The sequence below is a fragment of the Mizuhopecten yessoensis genome, unplaced genomic scaffold, assembly GCF_002113885.1.
Source record: "Mizuhopecten yessoensis strain PY_sf001 unplaced genomic scaffold, ASM211388v2 scaffold9987, whole genome shotgun sequence".
NCBI lineage: Eukaryota > Metazoa > Mollusca > Bivalvia > Pectinida > Pectinidae > Mizuhopecten > Mizuhopecten yessoensis.
Genome location: NW_018408322.1, coordinates 590,022 through 607,524, shown reverse-complemented (window position 1 = coordinate 607,524; position 17,503 = coordinate 590,022). Strand labels below are relative to the sequence as shown.

Sequence of the window (17,503 nt, the reverse complement as noted above, 5' to 3'; positions counted from 1 at the left end):
TATATTTATTTTTTGGGGGTTCAAGATAAGAATATAAAATAAAAATAAAAATTTTTTAAAGGAAAACATCCATCTGTGAATGTAATGTGCTGGTATAAGATCATGTGATCATGTAATCAGTTTGATCCATTTGTTAGTTGTCGGGCTAGCAGATTTTATTTCTGGCTAGTATCCTGAAAATAATGTAAAAAGCTATATATAGTGTCAATTAACCAATATATACCAATATTATAAGTGATAACATTATAAATGTACATGATATACATATTTGCGTTGACAAAGAAAATTTTTGAAGATTTTCGTCTTCATGATTTAAAAAAAAAAGCTCATTGTAAACTTGTTGATGAATATTATAAAATAGTTTGGTTGATAGTTAAACAAAATTTGCTCATTGTAAACTGGTTGATGAATGTTATAAAATATTTTGTATGATGGTTAAACAAAATTTGCTCACTGTAAACTTGTTGATGAATGTTTTAAAATAGTTTGTATGATGGCCTTTACTTTAACCTTGACTAAGCAGCCAAAATCGTTATCTCCCATAGGTGACCACTCAACACAGGTATTTGTTCAAAATGTTACCAGTTAAAAATAGTTTTTGAAGAAAATCTGATTTATGGTTACCTCTCTCATGCTATGTGTGATAATTTTTGCAGAGGAAGGACTACTCGGCCCTCACCAAATTCCTGTCACCGAAGTATGAGTATGTGATTTCTGTGCGGCTGTCTAAGGTCCAGATAGAGTTGTACCAGAAGTACCTTGACAAAACTGGCAGTGCTAACAATGTTATGGGCAAGGGAGCGAAGCTGTTTTCTGACTACCAGGCTTTAATGAGGATCTGGACTCACCCCTGGGTCCTCAAGATGGATGAAGTACGCCAGGAAAAAAAGGTATGATCAAGCTGAACTTGCCAGAAATCAAAAAGACTGCTGAACAGTTGTTGAAGAGAAGCAGCCTTTCAATGCTAAAAGTCAGTAACCCTCTGTTGAGTTGATTGATAATTTTCAGTAGTGTTCCCAAGCTTTATTTCATTTTAATCAGCCCTGCAATTTGTTACTGGGTCAAACAAAATGCCCAAATCAAATAGTTCCCCTATCAGTGACCACCAAAATCTGAATTAAAAAAGTTGGACAGGAATATTTCTGACAGACCACTTCATTTCAAAAGGGACATAACCTATCATGGTTAGGCTTTTGTCATGTTGTACATTATTTTATTCTAAAACCTGGATAATTTGAATATAAGGCTTTGCTACAGACTAAAATACAACTGTATGTTACATGTTCAGAATCTATTCTTATTACACAAAAGGAAGAACGGTTGAAACGGAAATTGAAGAGAAAAAATAAGGTATTTTGTGATTAAACAGAGAAAATCAAACTTTCAATAAAAGCGTTGTGTTATAATGTTAGCAAAGTAATTCATTTCGTTATCTTTGCATGGTTAAATTGTTGAACACTCGAAATTATAGTTAATGTAACAAAGATTTTTCCTGTCTGTAATTTTACCCAATTTCCAATCAAATGCTTTACATATTTGTCTTTCAAAGATTTTCAGGTATTGCTTTTAGCAGAAACAATTTTCAACTAAATCCTTTCATTAAAGATATAAGAAGCAACAGCAACATGGTGAAATGAAATTTTGTATTGATGAAAGTAAAGCGTATCACATTATTTTAGTTTGTAAATTGTATCTTGCCTCTCGAAATATTGCAGAAATCATTCTTGTTACATTTCCATCACTTTCTTGAACATTTCTATTGCCGTTTCAGCTTGTTTGTTATGGATCAGTTTGTGTAATTCAAATATTTTTTGCAAAATACATTTTTTCTCAAGATGTTTTGTTGTAGTTTCCTGAACTCCTGTAAAATCAAACATATATTCAAAGGTCAAATTTTAATGTTATTTTGGTTTGCAGAGAAAAGCTACCTTAAATGAGAATTTTGCTCAAAAAATCATGTTTAAAAAGAATATATAAAATTTACTTAAATTTTACTCTTATTGATAAATGACAAAGTTGAAGATGTTCTATGTAATGAGTTGATTGAATTTGAGGAGAAAGAACATTGAATTCTTCTATTTCAAAGTATGAAATTAGCATAAAAAACATAATTTCACCCAAAATAGGGAGATCTGGAAGTTTTGAAGTATGTCATTACAATAATACAATTTCTCAATGTTAGCCAAGGTTCTGAATTTTTTATTTCATGAATGTCTATGATGTCATCTTAAGATTAACGTTATGCAGCAGAATGAAAAAATCATGCAAATGTAAATATCTTTTGAGAGTTGTTCAATTATGGCATTCAATTGTGTAGTAGCATCCATACGAAAAGTTAAAAAGTGTATAAAAAGTCACGTCCTTAATTGACCTTAGCTGTTTAATATGACCTTAAACAGAATACAACCAAACCATAAAAGAAGTATATTATATTTCTAATAACATATAATAGATAAACGATTCAGATGTAGGATTTGATATCCATGTTTATTTAGAAAAATATTATTGTTTTGACAATTGTACCACGTGTGTGATTCTTTTTCATTCTACTTACTTAGGCCAAATGGGACGACGAGGACTCCTTCGTTGATGATGATGGCAGTATGAGCGAGGATGAATCGGTATCTGAACCTAGCAAGTGTAGCAGCAGCGAAAGTGATGTGGTTGCCATCAGTGACAATAGCAGCGATGAGGACGATAAACCAAGAAAGTCAAGGGGCAACAGGGAAGCAGGCAGCTCAAAAGACTCAGATGAGTGAGTTTTTCATAAGGGTCTTCTTTCCTTTTGTTGTATTGCGGATATATACAGTAAAACCTTGCTACACTGCCCCCATTTATCCAGAGAAATTTTGGCTTGGTAAAGGGGTTTGGCAATAAATTTATGGAAACACGTAAAGGAATTGTTCAGAAAAACAAAAAAGGGGGACATTGAAACATGAAATATGTCGCAAAGAGGCAAATGAAACAAGGGGCATTATATCAAGGTTTTAGTGTACAGAGATTAAAAGTCAGAAATAATAGTTAGAAATTCAACATTCTGATCTCCGAGTGACTTCCATAGTCATAATACCAAATGGAGGTGATAATGACTTTGCTTCAACAGAACAATATGGTGCTCATATGTGGCTGATATCTCTGTTACAGAGTTGTTGTCAACTCCAAGGGAGAGGTTGTGAAGAAATGGACAACAAGGTCAAGAGGAGGTGAAGGTAAGCAAGTGTATATGTCACTTCTACCGATGTAAGCTGGAATGTTGATTTGGTAGAATAGATTTACCAGCAAATTATATTCTGTTACAGCGGTTAAGTTGAAAAATGTTGTTTGACCTAAAAAAAAAAAATGATTGTAAAAAAAATTCCATCCACAAATACTAGCGACTAATTTTTATGCTACTATCTTAAACGATAAAAATCCAGCTTGTGAATAAATGCTATTGAAGAAGTATTAGGTCCTTCACAATATCTTGAGTGTGTGATCATCATATTTTATCAAATGATTGTGCCAGGCGCCCTTGGATGACAAATGGCGGACATTTATCGAGACACATTTTCCTCGAAAAGCATTGCTTGTATTTTGACTATTGTGACATAAAGGTCTTTATCCCAATTTCAAATTGAATTTCCTTTTATAAAACTCTAAAAGATTACATTGGTCACCATATCTGCAGATGATGGTCGGTAACATCACTATTAAGGTGATGGAAGTTGTCCATCTTACAGAACTAACAGGCAACTTTCAGAAAATAAAAACATCTGCATGAGAGAAAAAATCCTCAAAATTTTACAATAAGCAATCAAGTGCAAGTTTATTGAAGTGCTCTCATTAGAGCAAGTGCCCTTATCGAGTCAAATATAGTAGATAATTGAGCAAGTAATTTTGTGTGCACACTAAATGTAATTCACAAAGATCAGCACCAAAGCTTGTACGAGTGTTTATTTATGCTATTCTACGGTGGGTGCATAAGCACAAGCTAGACTGAAAGTAAAATCAACTATGATTTTACAAGGATGAAAGCATTGACAATTGACCATTGTTATTGACGTTATAGACTTGTTTAGCTTGTTTTTCATTTGGAGTTGACCTATTAGGATGTTTTGATGTATTGTTACAATCCTACCAGGCACCGAGTGGGAAGGCATCATCAAGGCAGCTGAGGAAGAACAGGAGGAGGAACGTCCTCTCACCACGGACTGGTGGGCCGATTATGTCACAGAGGAGGACGCAACAAGGATAGAGCTCAGTGGCAAACTGTCACTGCTGTTTGAAATCCTTCGTATGTCTGAGGAGATTGGTGACAAGGTGTAAGTACAGCAGATATTGTTCTCTATTTTAGAGTTTATGATTGTTTTTGGGACTTCAGGCTTGTATTCTCTGGCATAGATGTTTTAATGTAAAGTTGAGTGCAACTTTTTTTCTACATCAAATAATGCATTCCAATGTAGTTACAATTGGATTGGATGTTGATGACACTTATTCCTAAGTGAAAGTTTTTACACCCATAAATGAAATTTAGGGATTTAACTGGAATTACACTGTCTGTGTCCATTCATCTGTGTGGTGTTGTTGGCCAAAACCCTATTCCTTTAATATATTCAAACCTATAAAAGGAATGTAGGTATCCTTCTAACCTAACAGGATGTTCTGAACTCATGAATTAATATATTCAAAGGTCAAGATTACTGTAATTAATTGATTTAAAATATATTTCAAATCATTAGATGTGGATTTTACTGCCCATTTTAATTGAATCATTATCCACATTATTTCTGAATATCTAGATATTTAGGGGTTCAAAGGTCAAGATCAAGGGACTTGAAATGCATTCAGGACCAAATTTACTTATTCTTAAACTCAGACATTACCCAGGTGAAGACCCAGTATCCTCTTAACTCGGATTGGATTGTAAACCTTTTAAAGATCTTTCAGTCAGCAATAAAAACTAAGGAATTCAAAAAGAGTATGACATTATGTAAATGTTTGAAATCCAAATTTTCCCAATTTTGATTTTTTTTTAATTCATAACACCTGGATCTGGTTAAAATTGTTTAGGAATGTCCCTGGTACATACTGTATATGGGGAAATTTCCGCTGCAGTTTACATTTGCCTTTTCATACTCCGTAATGAGGGCAAATTCATCATTACAGCGAATGTAAGTAAACAGCTTAATATACATAGTTATTCAATGTGCAGGCCGAAATTAACACTGGGCAAAAATTGGTTTCATGGGAGAAAGGCAAAAGTTTGACAGGGCGAACATTTTCTGATATACAATATCCTCCAGAAAATTCAATTAGTCAAATGGGGTTGCATTGTATCATATGATGAGGGTTTCAACTTTCTGAATCTTTTGTTTACTGCTCACAGGTTGGTATTCAGCCAGAGTTTGTTGTCATTGGATCTGATCGAGGATTTCTTGGAAAATATCGACAAGAAACACCAAGAGGAAATTGAGGAAAAAGAGAAGAAGAGAAAAGAAAAGGAAGAGGAAGAAAACAAGAATAAAGAGGGTAAAGAAGAGGGTAATGAGGATGAGAAAAAAGAGGGTAATGAGGATGAGAAAAAAGACAAAGAAGACAAGGAGGAAGAGAAGAAAGATGAAAAGGATAAGAAAGAAAAAGATGAAGAGGCTACAGTAAATGTTTTTTTCACTTTTATGTTCACAAACTTCCCGTAGTACAAGGAAGGAGGAAGGCCAGGGTTATAATGTAAAATACAACATACATTTCCTCCACACATTATCCTCAGCATCATCTCGTTATTATAGTAACACAATTTATATTCAGTTTTGTCCTTTACGTCCTGTTGCCTTTGCATTGATCATGTTAACATAATTCACATCTTCACCGTATAGATGTTGTGTATGAGCTCATTGCTGTGGGCTTTAAATTAGATTGTCATACTATCGCTGTAACCGATTGAGCTACCTGGTCAATGGAAGTGTTCTGTCCCAGTCATACTATCGCTGTAACCGATTGAGCTACCTGGTCAATGGAAGTGTTCTGTCCCAACTGTGCTACAACAGTTATATATAAACAGAAGTTAAGGGGAGGTTACTGTTTATAGGGGAACACATAGTGCAACAGGACAGGGATCCTTAACACTTACAAAGGCAGAAAGTGTAGGAGGAGATAAGTTTCAGCTGAATTGGGTTTTGCCAAATCTTCTTTTAACTTTAAATTCTGAATTCCTGAAAAAAACTTTGCACTAGCTTTCTTTCTTGAAACGATCATTTAACTAAATTCCACTTTATACCTCTTTCTTGTAGCCAGATGAGAATGTGTTTGGTAAACAATGGACGAAAGGCGCTGACTATTTACGTATGGATGGATCAACGAGTGCCCAACACAGAAAAGCCCTAGCAGAATCCTTCAATAACCCCGAAAACTACCGGTAAGGACCTAGCATTTGTTCCAATGAAGCGGAAACTTTATCTGATTTAAACCGATTTTCAACTTTCCAAGTTCCATCTGATAAATTTGAACATCTTGTTGCCCTGACAAAGTGTTTTAAATTATAAATATCCAAAGTTACCAACACAGTTATAAACAGTTTAAATGATTTCTGATTTGCATGTAGTAATGTGTTTTGAAAAATGTCACAAGAGATTTTGACACAAGTTGGCAAGATATTCAAAACAAGTGTGCAAGTGATGGGGTTTTAGCTCACCTGCCCAAAGGGCAAGCTTATGCCATGGCTCAGCGTCCATAGTCCGTCCATTTGTCAACTTTTCCTTTAAAACGCTACTTGTCCTGAACGACCCAATTGATTTTGTCTAAATTTGGTCTGGAGCATCCTTAGGCCAAGGGAACTCAATTTTGTATAGTTGGTGGGTGTGGCCCCACTGGGGACAGAGAAGTGGGGCCAAATAGGGGAAATAGAGTTAAAACCTTTAAAATCTTTCTTTTACTGTAGTGATTAATGGGTTTTATCCTAATTTAGTCTGGAGCATCCTTGGACCATAAGGACTCAATTTTGTATAAATGGTGGGTTAAATTTGGATCCCCTGGGGGCAGAGTTGCGGGGCCCAATAGGGGAAATAAAGGTAAAACCTTTAAAAAATTTCTCCTACTGTAGTGATTAAGGGATTTCATTCAAATTTTGTCCGGAGCATGCTTGGGCCAAGGGGACTCAGTTTTGTATAAACAGTGGGTTTGGAGCCCCTGGTGGCATAGTTGAGGGGCCCAATAGGGGAAATAGAGGTAAAACCTTTAAAATCCTTCTTCTTCTGTAGTGATTAAAGGGTTTTATCCTAATTTTGGTCTGGAGCATCCTTGGGCCAAGGGGCCTTAATTTTGTATAAACAGTCGGTGTGGCCTTCCTAGGGGCAGAAGGGTGAGGCAGAATAGGGGAAATAGAGGTAAATCTTTAAAATCCTTCTTCTACCATAGGGATTAAGGGAATACATCCTAATTTGGTCTGGAGCATGCATGGGCCAAGGGGACTCAGTTTTGTATAAACAGTTGGTTTGGACATCCCTGGGGCATAGTTGAGTGGCCCGGCCTATAGGGAAAATAGAGGTAAACATTTGAAATCCTTCTAATACTGTAGGGATTAAGGGATTTTATCCGAATTTGGTCTGTAGCATCCTTGGGCCAAAGGGACTCAATTTTGTATAAACGGTAGGTTTTGACTCTCCCTGGGGGCAGAGGAGCGGGTCCAATAGGGGAAATACAGGTAAACACCTTTGAAATCCTTCTATCATAAGGATGAAAGGATATCCCAATTTGGTCTGGAGCATCCTTTGGCCAAGGGGACTTAATTTTGCATAAACGGTGGGTTTGGCCCTTCTGGGTGCTGCGAGTTGTGGGGCCCAATAGGGAAATTCGATGTTTAAACCTTTAAATCCTTCTTCTTCTTCTGTACCATTGGAGGGACTTTATGTAATAAGAATAATTTCCCATGGTTTCTTTATTATCTAGGTGAGTGATACAGACCCTCTGGGCCTCTTGTTGAAATAAAAAAAATATTCATTAGATATTTCTTTCGTTTGTAGTTCGAAAATAAATCAAGAATAAGTAAGCGATAAAGGCCACATTGACACCTTGTTAATTATCAAGTGAAGCTGGCAAGTTCTAGACTTATTGAGTTTCTTGTTTGCAGGGCGAGGTTGTTCATTATTTCCACAAAGGCTGGTGGTCTGGGAATCAATCTTGTCGCAGCTAACAGGGTCATCATATTTGATGCTTCATGGAATCCGTCAAATGATGTGCAGTCTGTGTTCCGGGTGTACAGATTTGGACAGAACAAGCCTGTATATATATACCGATTCCTAGCACAGGTCAGTACATACATGTATATAGTTAGAAATGTGGTGAAATACAGCAGGCAAAGGGGATAAACTGTTAGGTGAATGAGACTCTGTGAACAATTAAGGAGGGTTTTAAAACTACAGGTGTATGTAAAACAAGACGAGTGAAGAACAAAGCATGACTTCATTTGGCAGGCTGTCTATTAGGAATCTAGCTTTACAGCCAGTCTTAATTCTTCTCTGGAAGTTTGATAATCTTTTGCGAGCAGACCCTGTTTTAACTGATGATTCTTAATTTTTATAATGGGATGGGAAAATAAGCAGCAAGTTTCCAAAAATCTTTATTTGTTTGGTACAGATGATGCTCGGCAAACGTTTTAAGCAAAACAAAAATAAAATGAAAACTGACGAAAAAAGTGGGATTGCTTTGTGGCATATTTCCTCCTTTCTATACAGTCTCTAAGTAAACCTGCCATTTCACAATCCAGCCACTTGAGCTAGAATTAAAGGTGTCGGGATGAGAGGTGGGAAATTTTTACAGGTAGAAAAAAAACATTGAACTTTTATAGCAATGTCTATCCTTGATTGCTTTGTTGAGTCATTTCTATCTTGTGTGGCCATGATATAGGGCACCATGGAGGAGAAGATTTATGAACGACAAGTAACAAAGCAGTCATTGTCTCAGCGTGTAGTAGATGAACACCAAATAGAGCGTCACTTCACCTCCCACGACCTCCAGGTCCTATACACCTTCAAACCTGACAGATTAGACGATCCCAACAGGGAAGAGAAGCCAACACCAGAATTGCCGAAGGTATTTAATGACAATCGGCTGTCGCAGTTCAATTTTAGCGATAACCCTTAAGTGTGATAATATTACCAGGATGTGGTTAAATATTTGGGTTGTCAACAGTTGGCCAGATCATTTTGTGCAAAGACCATTAACAAGATAAAACATGAATTTTTGAATAGTTGGACAAATAATAAGAAAAAAAGATTATGCAGAAGTAATATGCAGTACAAAGATTCGTTTTGTCTGGATAAAAAAAAATGTTCATCTGTTGATGTATGGTTTATTAAAAAAATCTTTGTAGGACCACATGCTTGCTGAGATGCTCCAGAGCCACAAGGAATGGATTTGTTGTTACCATAAGCACGATTCGCTGCTGGAAAACCAGATAAGTGAGGAGCTGACTGAGGAGGAGAGGCAGGCGGCTTGGAAAGAGTTTGAGGAGGAGAAGCAAGGCATCGCAAATAATGTCCGCCAGCAGATCATGGGTTAGTCAATATGTCATGCTACAGTCCACATCTGGTCTTTGTGCATATAGCGTAGTAAGAAAGGAATCATGTGATATCTGATTTTAAAATAGTGGAAACTAGAGTCACAAAGTTTGCATGGAAGGGTGCCAGTCAACAAGTAGATATCTAAGGGAAGATATGATCAGCTTAATCAGTGATATGTCAGACAAACAGCATTGATAATTTACAAGTCGATTGTAAATTTGCTTAGTAATTGCTAAGAATGTGTTTTAGAACTCTCTAAATTGTCACAACTATTATATTCTTTAAACAGGTTAATATAATCAATCAGAAGTACAACATTTACATTGTATAACAATTTCATACTTCTAAGATAATCTCAAGATGAACTTGTACAAATGTTTTAAGTTTAATACAAAAACTTGACCGATAGAAACGAATGACAATGAAGTTCAAATTCTAGAAATAATGATCGCATGATAAAATTTGTAAAAGATATTGACTGACTACAACAAGTTGAAAATAGTGGTTGAAATTATTTTATTATTCACTCAAGTCACTTGGTCCTTGATACACTCTAGAAATTTAACAGTTAGCTCTGACAATTAAAATAATGTGGGGAACACATCAGGCATATTTGGAACAAAGACTGTTGTTTTAAGAAAGACTTTTTCTAGGGCCCCTTTCAACTCGCCTGAAAGCAACAACAGAATTCTAGGTCCGACCTTTTTTCATAAACGAACAACTCTGGTTCAACTGTTTGGGTTGCGATAAATGAATGCAGCCTATGCTCACCAGGTCCATAGTCCTGACAGTTCTTTAGATTGTAATCAAATATAATTGAAGAAAATACAATATATGAATATATAATTTTGTGTGTTCTAGGTATGAACAACTTCCAAGGAATGGCTGGGGCAATGGGCCCTAACATTAACATGAATATGCTGATGCAGCAAGGCGGCCTAAGGCTCCCAGCAATGGGTGGTATGCCTGGCTCCAACATGCCATTCAACCAGCAGAACCTGCTGCAGTTGGTCCAGGATATGAAGACCAGGGTATGTTTGACTCGCAAACATTAAAGTGTCCCCTAATTCACGTTTTTGTCTCCAAAACAGCTTTACACCAAACATTTTTATCAGGGACTGTCCTATATCACTAAGAATGATGTTGGAGGGGGGTTATAGGATCCTGAAAATTTATAAATATACCCTAAATTTAGAATTTGTAGGGAATACTGAGGAAACGTGTTGGAGTGAGCTTTGACACTAGAGTTAGTAAGAATGAAATATTCTAAAATTTCTAAAAGTTGGTGAATTATATCTCCCCTTGAAATGAAAGGAAACATGTTGTTAGTACTGGTTCTGAAAATATTTTCTGGTCCGTAACTTTTAAACCGTAAAATATACCTTTATGAAACTTGAACTTTACCAGCAATCACCCCCAGGTGGGTTTGCAGTGCACTAATGACTATATTAAGTTTAGCTGGACATTCATCATGTGGTGAAAGATCAAATAATAAATGTAAAGCAAATATGCACAGTGGCTGATAAGGGGAAACAGGTATTTGTTCACTAAAACAATCTTTAGTTTAAAATTTATTTTGAATTGAAATCGGTGAAATATAATAGTAGTGTTTTTAAATAAGGAACTTGATTTTGTTGTTTGTTGATTGTAGTTCCCAAACCTGCCTGAGGACCAGCTGACGGCCAGAGTACAGGGCGTTATACGTCACATCATCACAAGTCAGTACATGCAGCAGCAGGAAATGCAGAAACGACAGGTAAGCTCAGCTTAATGATATACCTGTCTTTGCCCCGTAGAGAGAATAGAGACAAGGGGAAATAGAAAGAACAGACCTTTCTCCCACCTCTACATTCGTGTGAGATGGATGTATTCCTCATTGGTTTACTCAATGACCCTTACTATTGTGCCATCAGTCTGATGATAGTGTTATTCCATCTTTGCGTATTACAGAGTTATCTTCTCTTGGGAGCAGGTGTTGATTGTTACGTCATTGGTTTGTGTGAGAAAATTATGTCGTTTTCTCAAAAATTGATGACGTTACTCTCACAACCAAGTGACATAACAATCAATATCTGCTCCCAAGAGAAGATAACTCTGCAATACGCAAAGACGGAATACTATGACATAACAAGCTTAAGCCTGTTAAAATGTCATTAGACTGACTATGAAAATCTTGCATCCAGCAAGTGACACCACCTAAGAAACATACAGTTATTGCTTGTCCTAAGGTCACTGGCATGGAGCTAAAATTGGTGTTATACTGTAGGTATACAGTATTTTTTTCTAATCCTAATGTCAAACTTTTTAAACGACTTCTTCTGAAGAACTAAAAGGTATATGTATAGAATCTTCATATTTGGCTGTTGGCTTTCTGAGATAGAGCCCGACAATTTTGAGGATGAAAATAACCTTGACCTACTCTCAAGGTCACAGGGATCAAATATGTCAAAAACATCAAACGACTTCTTCTGAATAATCGAAAGGCATAAAATTATAATATTTGGCTGGTGGCTTCCTGGGATAGAGCTCACCAAAGATTGCAAATGAAAATGACCTCAACTTACTTTAAAGGTCACAGAGGTCAACAACATTTCAAGCTATTTGTTCTGAAGAACCAAAAGTAATGGATTCATAAGATTTGGGTGGTAGCCTTTTGGGATAGAGCTAACAAAATTTCAAACAAGTTCTGAAGAAAAGAAAAAAAAAGGATAGAATGTTGTAATATTATTTGGCTGGTAGTTTCAACTGATGGAGCCGACAAAGTTTGTGAGGGAAATATTTGTAGTGCAATATAATATTTAATGTGAATATTTTGCTGTGAGCGATACAGGCCGCCTCTTGTGCCAGATTTTTTACCAAAAATATTTTAAAAGATTCTCACCTTTGTGTATTCCATATCCCATATACTTTTGTATTATAGACTCCATTAGCCTCAGACCGGTAGAGAAAACAAACCTGTCTCTGACCAGTAGAGAGACTTGAGACCTGCCTTTTTGAAGCCAGTTTTAAGTACAGATATCTGTTTTGTGTTGTAGCTGGAACAACGTGAAATGCAGCACCAGCAGCAGCTTCATCAGATCCAGGCCCAGATCCAGCGCCAGCAGCAGCAGCTGAACGCACACCAGAGGATGGGGAGTAACTTTGATCAACAGCCCAACAACAGGAGATAATCCTTGTGGACATAGGCTACAGATATTGTGCTCTTTACGCAAATTCTGCTGTGGATTGGACACTGAGGATGCGGGTTACCACAGCATGATGATCTTACAGTAGTATATATTATAAAACCAAAATGAAGAAGCACAGCCGATTGACAGAAGGAATGATGTTCTCAATATCTTTTTCTGAGCGTGTTAGTCTGCTTAGCTTAATAACACCTTACTGAAGGGTTGTGGATAATTTATTATTGTTCAAGATTCTTTTGAGCATTCGAGTTTGAAAATAAACGTTATAGATGATATTTTTGTATCGGTAAAGTATAAACCTTGGCAAGATGTTGTTGAGCAGAACTGGACCCATGTATTGGGTTTGACCAGTTGTGACATTGTCATATGTAAAAAAATCTTTGTTCTAGTCTGTATAAATACCACCAGGAAAAAAATGGATGCTTTAAATTAATGTGATTTTTTTTTTTTTTAAATTGAACTAATAAAACTTGTGTGATCATGAACATAAAGCATTTAGAAAAAGGGACATAACTCAACACTCAACTGTCTAGCAAGGCAATCTAAATTTTGAGTATAGTTTGTTGTTATTGTTAGATTTAAATTGGTCTTAGCATGATTAAAATTGACAAATTTATTTGAATATTGAAGGATATTAATTAGAGGCATTTGTAATAATGTTTATGTCAACTTTCAATTTTGCATATTTTACAAAGCACTCTTTATGTATTTTACAAAGCACTCGTTATGTATTCATTGTTGAAATGGTAAATGATTATAGTCCTACACTATCGGGGTTTGTATACAATTTCTTGGGGGAAAAAATGGAAACTGAATAGAAAAAGTATGTAAATTTTAATGACTGGTCCTAAAAAGTCCTAGAATGAAATTTTAATTTTCATGCCATAGTTCTAATTTTGACAGACTACAGAATTGATTGATGAATTTGATAGAATCCTCTTAGCTTTGTCAAACTCTTGGTGTCTGCATTTAAACATCTCTGAAAGTTTCCCATTGTGCATTGATATTTGCTCATATTGCAATATTCTGATTATTCAAAGAAATAATAATAATAATGATCTGTATGTTTGTATTTGAAGCTCCTTGAAGTTTTAAGTCCTTTGAAATAGTCAAAATCTTGTACAAACCCTGAATACCCGACATCAGTGGGAACACCAGGCTATATTTCAGTGTGCCTGATTTTTGTTGGAACACAGAGTTATAATTAGTATGGTGTATCTGACATTTTCAGGAGCACAGGATGAACATCTGTTACACATGACTTTTTCAGGAGAACAAGATTATAATCTGATGCTCCTGACCTGTTTAGGATGTGGTTTAATTGTACATTGATTCTACCTTATTTATGATGCTGTTTATGTAATTGGGAACAGTTGAGTCCATTCAGATTGTAAAAATATACATTGTGCACACTATTTATGTCCTCAGCTTTTCACTTTTGACTGTGATCAGATAGAATGAAAGGATATGCGTGTGGTTAAGTCTTGCATGGGATGATGGGTAGGTCAGCTCTTGGTTGGTATTCATGTTTTCTGTGCGAGGATTGACAAGTCATTAAAGTAGAGCCAATGTTGTAATGTTAAGGTATTTTACATCATTTATCGTGTGTGTTGGTGCTTTTGTTTTTCTAGTGCTTCTAAGGTCACTAAAACCTTTGGTAGCTTGAGATTTGATGTAGAAAAACATGAGTTTGCGGTGATGTGAGAATCTGGTCTTATTCAAATTAATTGATTTTTGTTTTGTTTCAATTAGTAACATGGTTTCAGTACTGTTACCAGAGTAACACAGATATTACCTGTAAGACCTGGACAGTCTTGCAGGTTAAAAGTAATCAGGCCAAAATATAGGGCTGTTCCAAATATGAATGTAAGGGAGGGATGGGAGGCACTCTTTTTCAGAGACCCTATTACCTATCAAATATTAAAAGTGATTTGATGTAAGAAATTGTAGGCAAATCTGGTTTTAACCCCACCATCCACAATATATTAATACAGGTGCCTCCCACCTCCCCAATACAATGAACCCACTTGCCCCTAAAGTCACATTTGAACCTTACCAAATCAAAGACTGGGCAAGTCCAGTGTAAAAATGTATGGGTGATTGAATTATTTATGGAATAGCCTCTTACAACTAAATAATTCCTATTGAATCTCCACTAAAGAGCTATTACAGGTATATACTCCATTTGTTAGAGAAATACATCATCACAATGTTCAGTTTTTTTGTTTAAAATAATGCCATTATGATTTGTACAACAAACGGGAAGTTAATGTGGTTTTCATTAGGATGACTACAGGGAAGTTTATGTAAACTCGTTTTATAAACAGCATTCCTTAAATTTTGTGTAAGTAATGATTATTAATATTTAATGGATATTTCTAGTAGCTATGGCATTTTTTTCTGCTGATCACTTCCAATAAAACAGTTTTCATGATAGATCAACATTATACTTCTAGTGAAAGATGTGCAATGAAATATGGAATTAAACTTCAAAAGAAGGTATTATTTTAGTCATTTTAGAAGAATGCATTTGATCAGTTTTTGTTCTCATCAATTTTATGAATATTATTTTGGACATTAACATGATTTTAAACCAATTTACCTGAAAATGTACATTTTAGGCTTATTTTGGACAACAATGATTAAAACTTGTTTTAAATCAATTTTTCGTTTACATCTGTTTGCGCATGTACATTGTATTTATATGCTTTGATATGTATAGTCCACAAATAAATTGGTATTTAAAAACACAACGTTATTTTTGTTTGTCCTTTTTGAAAGACCAAACATTTTTTTAACTCAACTCAACAAAGGCCTAGTTAGCTTATGCTATGGTGTTTCATCAATACTTCATCTTTATTGAGTGTACATGTACTGTTAAGTAAATATGGTGGGCACTGGTGAGGTGTCTGATGTTCTGCGATCACTTCGATCACTAGCCCTCCACCTCTGGGTCGTGGGTTTGAGGCCTACGTGGGGGCAGGGGCCAGGTACTAGCCACAGATCATTGGTTTTTCTCTACCTCTGGTACAGCCTTAAATGACCATAGCTGTTCATATGATGTGTAACACTTGACTATCCAACCCAGCTTTTTATATGGGAGTGGTCAGCATTTTTAAAATAATCTATACTATGCTTTGAAGTATCTCTAAGTCGAGCAAATTCAATTTTATATAAACAAAGATTGTAGGGGCTACTTCTTTAATAGAGTGAAGGAATTGTCTCCGTGAACTTTATAGATATGTATAATTGATAGAAGAAACTTTTCACTAACTGGCTAAGCTATTGGGTTCCTTTGTCATCTGTGGTACCTCTCTTTGAAATTTTTCTGAACCCTTAGGACCAATAACAACCAAATTATCCAGAGGTGATGTTAATTTAGATTTGCGAGAAGGGGCTGGCCCCTTCCTAAAGCAAAACGGGTAAAATTTCAGGTGTCTTGAAAAAAGCATTGATATTTATATATATATGTCATTTTGATATCTATTATGTAAAAATATACAACAATTTTAAGTTTGTTTAGGAAAATTATATAAACGTTGGCACTTTACAATACATTGTACAGTACTCTAATGTTTAAACATTCAAAGGTCTTTCTGAAGAACCAGAGGACATGGAGTCAAGATATTTGGGCAGTAACTTCCTGGCGTGGAATGCTGCAGAGTGCAAAAATAAATGACTGTCGTTTATTCAAGGTCAAAGGTTAAATTTGTAATATGGCCATAAGTTTGCTGGCGATACGTGCTACGAAACGGGAAAAGAAATTACTTTGACCTAAAGTTACAGGGGTCAAATCTATTGTTCAAAAGCTTTTTCTTGAGATCCAAAGGGTTGTATAGTCATGATATATGTCATGAAATGCCACAAAGTATGCAAAAGAACAAAAACTTTACCCATATTAAGGTCACAAATGCCAATTGTAATAAAACACTTAAACGACTGTATTTCTAAAACACAAACAGTCCTGAGTCATGTTGTATGGATAGTAGCTTGCTGGCTATAAGTGCTACAAAATACGGGAATTGAAATTACCTTGACCTATTTTTAAGGTCATCGGGATCAAATATGTTGTAACACTAAAGAGGCGTCTTCTGAAGAACCTAAAAGCCCTCATAACGCTGTCTGAAACACCGCGAGTTCTTGAGTCATGATCTATGCATATATGGCCAGTGGTTGGCTGGCAGTAAGTGCTACAAAGTATAAGGAAAGAAATTACCTTGACATATATTCAAGGTCATCATAAATGCCGAGCATCTTGGTGGCATGCTTGGGTAAAGAAATGACCTTGACTCATATTCAAGGTCACAATAGTCAATTATGTTTAAAACAAATCAGACGGCAATTTCTGAAACACAGTTGAAACAAAACTGAAATCAAGAGATAGAAATTAAACAGCATGCAAAGGTTAAAAATAGAGGAACAAAACAGAATATTGGAAAGATAGAATATATCATCGCGAACCTCTCTAATTAATTACAGAAAAAAGATCAGGAATGTGTCCTTATGAAGAGAAAATGTTTAAGATATTTTGGACAAAAGACAAAGAATCAGTAACCCATGCAGCCATTTCCAAAGTCTAAAAAACAAAAGCGTGGGAAATTATAAGCCTTGGTAATACAAACATGCGATGTCGAGAATATTTCTTTATCAAATTGTTCACCGAGGTCATCGTGTCCATTGCGTGAAATATTTAGGATAACTGCGGGACAGAGTTTATTTGGAGCGGTAGAAAGTTATTATGCCACAAAGAGACACACTGACCGGAAATGATTTTTCAGGAATCGC

At 35.7% G+C, this 17,503-nt stretch overlaps 1 protein-coding gene across 1 annotated transcript in view; it reads left to right on the top strand.

The window, feature by feature from the left end:
- Positions 1-15,465, top strand: part of LOC110459244 (transcriptional regulator ATRX-like) — a 39,110-nt gene extending 23,645 nt beyond the window's left edge. The window contains exons 20-31 of the mRNA XM_021511410.1: positions 657-890; positions 2,559-2,755; positions 3,145-3,209; positions 4,121-4,301; positions 5,366-5,633; positions 6,267-6,391; positions 8,102-8,279; positions 8,878-9,063; positions 9,344-9,527; positions 10,395-10,564; positions 11,185-11,289; positions 12,569-15,465. Of these exons, the coding sequence (XP_021367085.1) occupies positions 657-890; positions 2,559-2,755; positions 3,145-3,209; positions 4,121-4,301; positions 5,366-5,633; positions 6,267-6,391; positions 8,102-8,279; positions 8,878-9,063; positions 9,344-9,527; positions 10,395-10,564; positions 11,185-11,289; positions 12,569-12,703 (2,028 nt within the window). The 3' untranslated portion in view covers positions 12,704-15,465. The remainder of the gene's footprint in view (positions 1-656; positions 891-2,558; positions 2,756-3,144; positions 3,210-4,120; positions 4,302-5,365; positions 5,634-6,266; positions 6,392-8,101; positions 8,280-8,877; positions 9,064-9,343; positions 9,528-10,394; positions 10,565-11,184; positions 11,290-12,568) is intronic.
- Positions 15,466-17,503: the final 2,038 nt, after the last annotated feature.